The sequence below is a fragment of the Anser anser genome (assembly GCF_964211835.1).
Source record: "Anser anser genome assembly, chromosome: 1".
In the NCBI taxonomy this organism is placed as follows: Eukaryota; Metazoa; Chordata; class Aves; order Anseriformes; family Anatidae; genus Anser; species Anser anser.
In genome coordinates, this window is record NC_139720.1 from 7,005,490 (window position 1) to 7,013,514 (window position 8,025).

General features: G+C 44.3%; 1 protein-coding gene across 3 annotated transcripts in view; it reads left to right on the forward strand.

The window, feature by feature from the left end:
• CAMK1D (calcium/calmodulin dependent protein kinase ID) overlaps nt 1-8,025 on the forward strand; it is a 220,482-nt gene that overhangs the window by 204,577 nt on the left and 7,880 nt on the right. For all 3 annotated transcript variants that reach the window (XM_083819638.1, XM_083819639.1, XM_083819637.1), the window contains exons 9-10: nt 5,059-5,146; nt 5,629-5,767. In XM_083819638.1, coding sequence (XP_083675764.1) covers nt 5,059-5,146; nt 5,629-5,767 — 227 coding nt within the window. The remainder of the gene's footprint in view (nt 1-5,058; nt 5,147-5,628; nt 5,768-8,025) is intronic.

Sequence of the window (8,025 nt, forward strand, 5' to 3'; positions counted from 1 at the left end):
GTTCATCCCCGCACTCTATTTATTTTGGAGCACCACTGATACCGTATGCGTGTGTATATTTATACACATGCATGTGTGTATCTGTGCATATATATGCGTGTGTGTGCATGTATAGAAGAGTTGTGATCCTTCAGCCTTATCCATTCCAGCTAACTCCACGTTTCCTGTCATCATACTCAAGAGTATTTCCAAGCACTGCTTGGCCAGCACGGCATTTGAGTTGGCTGCCTTCAGTGAGTATGAAGGGTCAGAAAATAATGCTAGATGAAAGACTCTGCCTGCCATCATGGGCAGGGAGGACGCGGCATGCAAGAGACATATGCTTGCAGTATGCTAACAAAGAACCGTCTAAAAGGAAACTTACTGTTTTCGTCTTTGTTGGACGTTCCTTTCAAAGCTTAGAAGTGCTATATCTAGATAAATTGCTGTGATAGCTTCAAACAAAAAAAAAAAAAAGAGCTAACATAAATTTGAAATAATATCTGATCATTAGATTAGATTCTTCTCATGTACAGGGCCATATTTTCTATGGTTATTCATGAGCAGAGTCCTTGTTAGTTTCAGTGGGAGTATTTGTGATGGAGAATATTCAGATCGTGGCCCTTGGTATCTGATTCTTTGTGTTGAGACACTCATATATTTGCGAAGGGATGTAAGACCAGCTTCAGCACAAAGTTCCCCAAAGAACAGTCAGGATGTAGCTACAGAACAGGGACCCCAAGAGAAAAGTTAGGTCCCAGTGAGTGTAGTAAGTCCTTGCTCAGTCCTGGGTGATGGTCAGCATGATAATAGATTGTTTCTGATTGTTCAGATTTACTTAATTTTATTTTTGTATATGTGTGTGGTAGGTAGAAGTAAAATCTTTTACTGGGCCAACATGTATAGTTGGTAGAAACAATGAAACTTCAGTGCTGACGCAGTTAACATCAAAGTGAACTGCAAAGTTAAGAACTATTGCTCAGGGTTTGAGTAGATATGCATCAGTTTGATTATCTCTGAAAGAGAAGATAGCTGTTTCTCATGGCAAGTGGAGCAGATTCCTGTAGCAGAAGGATATGTTGTGTGAATGCAGGGGAGGGAGGAAGAAGAAAAGATGCTAAGCTGATTCTGTCGTAAAAGAAAAAGCAAGACGGCTTATATACTCTGGATATCGAGAGTTAGAGAAAAGTCAAAGGGAGATTATAACATGCCCTAAAACCAATATCTCTATTAGATCTCATGCGTCAACTTCTCAGCATGGGAACTAAGGTTCATGATTAAACAGATTTAGTACAGATGCGATGACGCTCATGACTCCCACCTCAGGGTGAATTTGTGTGCCCAAAAACTCATCCGAATTTTCAGACTCTACCAGCTGATTGTGTAAAAGATATGACTTCTACCTGCTAACCTCCATCTCTCTCACCTCTCTGCTTAAACCACCACATCTCCAGCAAAACACACCAGAGAATGAGTACTAACTTTTCTTTTGGTTTCCTAGAAGTAAAACTATACTCTAAGTACCATAACACTATGAGTATTTTATAAGATTTATAAGACTGAAGATCCTCCAAGTGCAAAGTACAGTATAAATGCACAGTCCTCATGTTACAGCATTGCACTGTTAACAGGATAATTCTTTAGAGGCGGCTTGGAGAGCAATCCCACAGCCAGCTTTGGCAGCTGGGGCTATGTTTTGGGCCACACCATTCAGCATTCCAACACGTGTTTGAACATCTCCTGCTGAGCCAAACTAGCCCCAGCAGTGTTCTTATTTTGTTCTGATTAAAAACTTGCATCTGCAAGGTGCTAATGCTGCTGAAGAGACCTTAGATGTAGGTTGGTGCCCACCAGTGTAGCACTTCGGGTCTTCACAGGGCATCTGTCAATCCCTCGGTGAAGTAGACAAGTATTATTCTTATTTGGGAAACATCCAAATACCAAGGCTATTTTTTCAGGATTACCAGAACTATGTCATCAACACAGAGTTAGTGGTGGTAGGAGACAGTTTGTGAACTATTGGAACCAGCCGTTTCTTACTGAAACCACCGTGATTTCAGAAAATGATCCCTAAACTCAATATATATAACATATATATAGTCTGCATTTGAGCTGCATGCCTGATGAAAAGTTTCATATAGCAAAAATGCATTTGTGAGTCCTTCTGAAGACTGACAGGAAAGATCTTCTGGGAGAGCTGGCAAGGGTATCATACCCCAGGACCTTGTTCTGCCCATGTTTCCAGAATAAAATTTGACAAGTGGGAAATGTGATCTGTGCTTATACAGCTTGCTAACAAGCTTGTTCATAAAGCAAAATGCTTCATTAACTTGGTAGGAAAAAATGTTCCTTCCAAATGTAAGTAATCTTCTCTCTGCTGTTCTGTCATTTTGATCAGTTACTGAACAGATCGTTTGGCTTGTAGTCATCCACATATGAAGTGCCTGGCTAAAAAATTTAGTTTTCTTCCACAGATCTGTACTATGACAGCCAGTGCTCCCAGCTGGTACGTGTTGAGGGCACGTGTCTACACCGAGGAGGTGTCCTTGGATGGAGCAGAGTGCTCGTGACATTTTGGAGCGACTCTGACTAGCTGTTTGCATTCCCACCAGGAAACTCTGCTAGGGCCCATGTGCACCAAAAGGCTGAGCAGTGTGCAAGGAGTGCACACAGATCTTCATGCACTTGTGCACCTAAGATAGTGAGCTGTACAGGGCAGGCAATGCTGCTAGAGTCTTCTCAGGCTGCTGGCTCATAGAAGTGACCTGGAGGCAGTCATGGATACTCTGTTATGTCAGCTGGGTCATGTAGGCCTTTGGTAAAGCTGTAGAAACCACCTCACATGATGGTTCCATGCCTGAGAAATACAGAAAATGCACTGTATGAAGGGTGCAAGGGCAGCTGGGCTCTGGATCCATCTAGGAGTATATGTTGTATGGGATCCATCAGAGGCTGAGATGGGCCTGACTGTATTCCCTGTGTAAATAGTGACCATGATGCTTAAACTAGATGCTGCCTCAACAAACTTAGAGCTGCCTGGACCCAGTGGGAAATCTAAGCCAACTTGCCTTGCTATCAGTGAGAGGTGATCAGGAGTTCGCTTCTGAGGAAGATCTGAAGGTCTTCCAGTTCTCCTCTCCATCACACCTCACCTTCTCCATCAACAGGACAGGGGCCCAAGAGGTGTCAGGTGCCACTTGGGATCCCTGTTCTGTTCATGGTACCCATTCTTTTATCTATTTAGGTGGCAGTTATGTGGTGGTGGTGGTCAGCAAAGTGCTCTTCCCAGTTGGAGAGGGGCTACCCTGAGTGGGAACACTGCCCCTTCCTGCCCACGCTTCTCCTGGCTACAGTACTATTGAATAACTCAATATAGAGTAGGTCAGCTCCAACAGGCTGGAATTGGTGGCTCTACTGTCTCGTGAAGTGAAGGTTTAGTCCCTCATTTTCCCTCCAAGAGTAAGTATTGTCTCATATCTCTCACTTCTTGGGTGAGAGCTACCATCAGGAACGAGGGGAACAGTTTGGAAGAGACTGCTCCCAGACAGCACTAATTAGATGTGCCACTGACACGAAAGCAGAAATTGCTGCAAGTCCTATGAAGAACAAGGTTACAGTTTGAAACGATCTGGGCAAAATGAAAGGAATGTCTCCAATTCATGGGATGCATAAACGGAAACAGCAGGCTGGGGTATGTAAGCAGAGTTTCATCTTTTAAGAAACACAAAGCAGTGCTGCCATTCTGCTGCCTTAGTTGGAAAAGAGTGAGGCTTGGGTACCGCCCTCTGAGGAAGATGTGGGCTAGTTGGAGAAAGTCCAGAGAAGCTCACTAGATCAGAGGATTAGAAAATATGAGTTATGAAGAAACAGTGAAAGAATCAGTTTGTTTAGTCTAGAGCAGAGAAGACGGAGGGAAGGCATGATAACAGTCCTCAAATATGTGAAAGGATGCTTCAAAGACAAAGGGAACAAACTAGTTTCCATGTCTTCTGGGAGATAGCGGGGCACCGAAAAAGATTGTCTGAGAAGTCTCCATCTTTTGGAGATCTTTAAGGGTTGTTTAGGCAAATACCTGTCAAAATTATTTTGACAAAACTGGGGTAGGGGGAGGAATAGATGATCATTGTGTCCCCCAGACCCTCCAATTCTGCTATTCGAGGTCCCCAGACCAGGAGGCTCTGTCCCTGACAGATGTCTCATTTCTTCAATTTCTTAACATTTTCTGTTGCTAATAAACATCAGGCTTCTACGCTGGTGCTAAAAAAAAAAAAAAAAAATTGATTTCTGAAAACATCACATACAATATAGGAGGCAATCTTTGCTTCCTGGCTTCACCTATGTCGGGTAGCATTATTTACCCCAGCACACAGCCTAATATCAGTTCACAAATGTGCCTACACTTCCAAAAGATCTCATGCCTTGATGAGCTGAGTAAATTAAGGAAATCCTCTTGAAATAACTATGTTTTCCAGAGAATTGAATGTGTCTATCTGTTCAAGAAACTGCACAATATCAATGAAGTTTCTCAGTCAAGTGCTGTTCATCTTAAGCTATTTGTGCAGCTGTGCTAATTTAGTGAGTCCGTGTATCTGTTTTACTGTTAATCTACATTAATCAAGACGAATGGCTATGTATGTTGTAGGGTGGCAGGAAAATCTCCAGTGCAAACAGAAATCAGACAGGTTGGAGTGGCTCTGGAGGCTGCTGCATGGCTGAGGCTAAAAGTAGTCTCAGCCTGTTGATGTTAAATCTTTAGATGTAAAGGGAAAAAAAAGGTACAATGTTTTCATCAAGGGCTGTAATGGTGACAGAAAGCAGCCATGCACCAACAAAAGGTCGTACCTCTTTGTAGCTGCCAGATCTACAAGCCTTATCTATGCTTTGCTTTTATTGCCCCAGATTTTCCACCACTGCTGCCAGCAGAGACAGTGGTGGGAAGTCGGAGGCCTCGTGAATGAAATCAGCATCTCACTAGGAGCAATTGCACCTTGGACCAGACTTATCTGTTGAGGAGAAGAAGAATGGGTATTCAAGGAGAGCAAAGGATGTCTTAAAACCTGCCTTGTCTGCCTGTTTCAGGATTGCTGGCGATACAGCACTCAACAAGAACATCCACGAGTCTGTCAGTGCTCAGATCCGGAAGAACTTTGCAAAAAGCAAATGGAGAGTAAGTGACCCATCCTCAGAGGTGACGCTTGGACACATAACTCTGCTACCGCAGCATCTGCACAGCCCTCACAGCACGTCAATGCCTTAAATAGAAAATTGCTTTTGTGGCCCAAAATTTTGAACATAATAGTTGGTCCCATCTTAGATCACATGGCTTTGCTGCTTATAGAGCGTGCAACATCAATGCATAAATACAATGAGTACGAGGGATGGGGCCAGGACTAAAGCACCAGTGGTTGGTTATATGTTGGAGGGCAGCCCTGAGCAGGGGATACAAAGCAATTCGGACACCCATGCATTGGTGTAGGGAAGGATATGTCCAACATGAGAAGGGATTTTGGGCTACCACATCCCATCTGATGGGATTGGAAAAAGTTGGGATGACAATGGACTCTTCTGCCAATGCACAGTAACCAGGGAAATGGCACAAGTTTCCCTTCCACGTCCAAATTTTTATTTTTCTTCCTTTTTTTCCCCCAGCAAGCATTTAATGCCACGGCGGTCGTGCGACACATGCGGCGGTTACACCTCGGCAGCAGCCTGGACAGCACGAGCGCCAGCGTCTCCAGTACCCTCGGTCTCGCTGCGCCGCTATCTGATGCAACCACCCGGAAAGATTGTGAGTAGTGGGAGAAAATCTGTGGGAAATGCTTTTTCTCTCTGCCCCCAGGCTGCAGTCCTTGCTGCCAGCAGGTGTTTGAAATGAGGACTGAAAAGGGACTGAGGCTTTTGTGTTTAGCTGGCCAAAAAAAAAAGTAATAATTCAGTTGGAAATATTTATGCACTGAAAAACTGTATTTTCAACTCAGTGCATTTCTTGGGAAATCCTCCTCTTGTTGAGCATAGGGGCTTTTGATTGGGAAAAAGACCCAGACACCCCCAGGAAAAAGTCATGTATTTGGCTGAAATCTGGCAGAGTTTAATCAAAATGTTTACATTTAAGTTTCCAGTTTTGTGATAAAACTTTTTTTTTTTTTTCCCATAAAAATTGGCTTGCTTTACATTTTCTGTGGGGGATACTGCTCCTGCCAGTCCGACCCAGCCTGGGCCAAAAGAAACTCCTGTACAGGAGGCTCGCTTGTCTGAGCAGGGCCGAGGCTCTGCACACCACCACAGGGTCTGGCCCCCTGATTTGTTTGTTCCCTGCTGCAGCTGAGATTTTCAAGCTGCCCAATGGAGTCAGATGCTTGCGGTGAGTGAAGCCAAGTTAATCTCTGGCTTCTGAGCATTTATTTTATTCCCTTCTATCCATCTGTAGAGATTTTTATATCACGAAATGGAGGGACACAGACTTTACAACTTTACAGAAGAGATTATTTCAAGCAGCAGCACCACAAAGCTAGTAGCCTGTGCTGTGGCTGAGCCAGAGCAGAGCCCCTTCCCTTTGCATCCCAGGTCTGATGGTGATTCGTGCAAGAAGTTTTGACAAAAGCAGCTCCTGTCAGTGCCCAGGTGGTTTGCAATGCCCAGTGCCAAATCCTACAGGTGCTGCCAAAAAGTTTCCCTGTGCTCCTGGCATGCATCTACCACCTGCAAAGGAGCAATGCAGCGCTGACCAGCAGCAAAGCACTTTAACCATGAGCTGGCAGTGCAACGAGGTTGAAAACCCATTACAGGGGAGAGATGCACCTTCATCTTGGTTCCTGCCTGAGCTGGGCCCATGTTAGGACTAGAGCATCTGGTGGCATGTTTTGCTGCTAAGCACAATTGGTGGGCGATTAATCTCCATCCATCCAGTTAATGGATGATCAATATCAGAAGGTGATAATTAATTGCACTGAGTAGTCTGAATGGTAATGGAAAAAACATCCGTGCACAACAAAGGTGGGAAGAGATTAAAGTCTATTTAATGGCTACAGCAAGTCCAGAATCCAGCAAGTCCCTGTGCAGGACCCGGCTCTGTTTTTGCAGTGATGGAGAAGCCAACTAGGATATGAAGGTTAAAACCAGGTGTGTTGAGAGGTGATTTTTTTTTTTGATGTCAGAAATACGAGGCAGAAAAGTATCTATCTCTAAGCATCCCGGGTTAAGTCCACCAGAAGAGCTTGCCAACCAATACTGAAGAGCTTCCTTTTCGCAAAGAAATTAATCAAAGAGAAGAGTTAGGAGATGCTGGAGCCCCAGAGGACCAGTGAGGAGAGCCAGGAACACATGCAAGGTGTGACATTAAGAGGCAGCTGACATGTCATGCACAGCCCATTGAATGCCTCTTGTTGGGAAAAAGGAAACCTCAGAGGTCTCTGTCCTACCTCTTTCTTTCTCCGTCACCTCTGGAGACAGATTTCTTGTGTGGGAAAGATCCCATTCATGCAGCCAGTTACATGGCACAGCTGTGCCACCATTACAAAATGCAGTCCTGCCTAATGCTATTGATAGTGCATTTAATGAGCTCTCCAAACAGTTTCAAATGCAGTAGTTTCACATCCCTGAGGGCAATTAAATACAGCCCTAGCCCAAGAGGAGCTTATATCAGGCTGCATCCTAATTCTGTTCCTATGTTAGGCCAGAGAAGATTCATTAGGCTGGGTTATGCTTCCTGTCGGGATGGTCTAAGTGAATCCATTGGGATTTCTCAAGTGGCTTGCCCTGATTTTCAGTCTTCTGTGCCTGGCTTATTCTGTTTAGATGTGGTTGGGCTCCCTAGATTGATTACAGAACTTAGATGTCTGTGTTTTTAAGGTAATGCATAAATTGCAGCATGAAGCCAAGGTGTCAACTCTGAATGCTGCTGGGAAATGGGATATGGCTGGGTGCGGGTACAGGATAATCATCCCTGAGGCTGAAACACCACCTTCAAGCTTGGGAAAGTAGGCAAAAGTCACAGCAAGCATCAAAAAGATCCTGAGTATTCAAGGGACTGTACCAGACTCTACATTG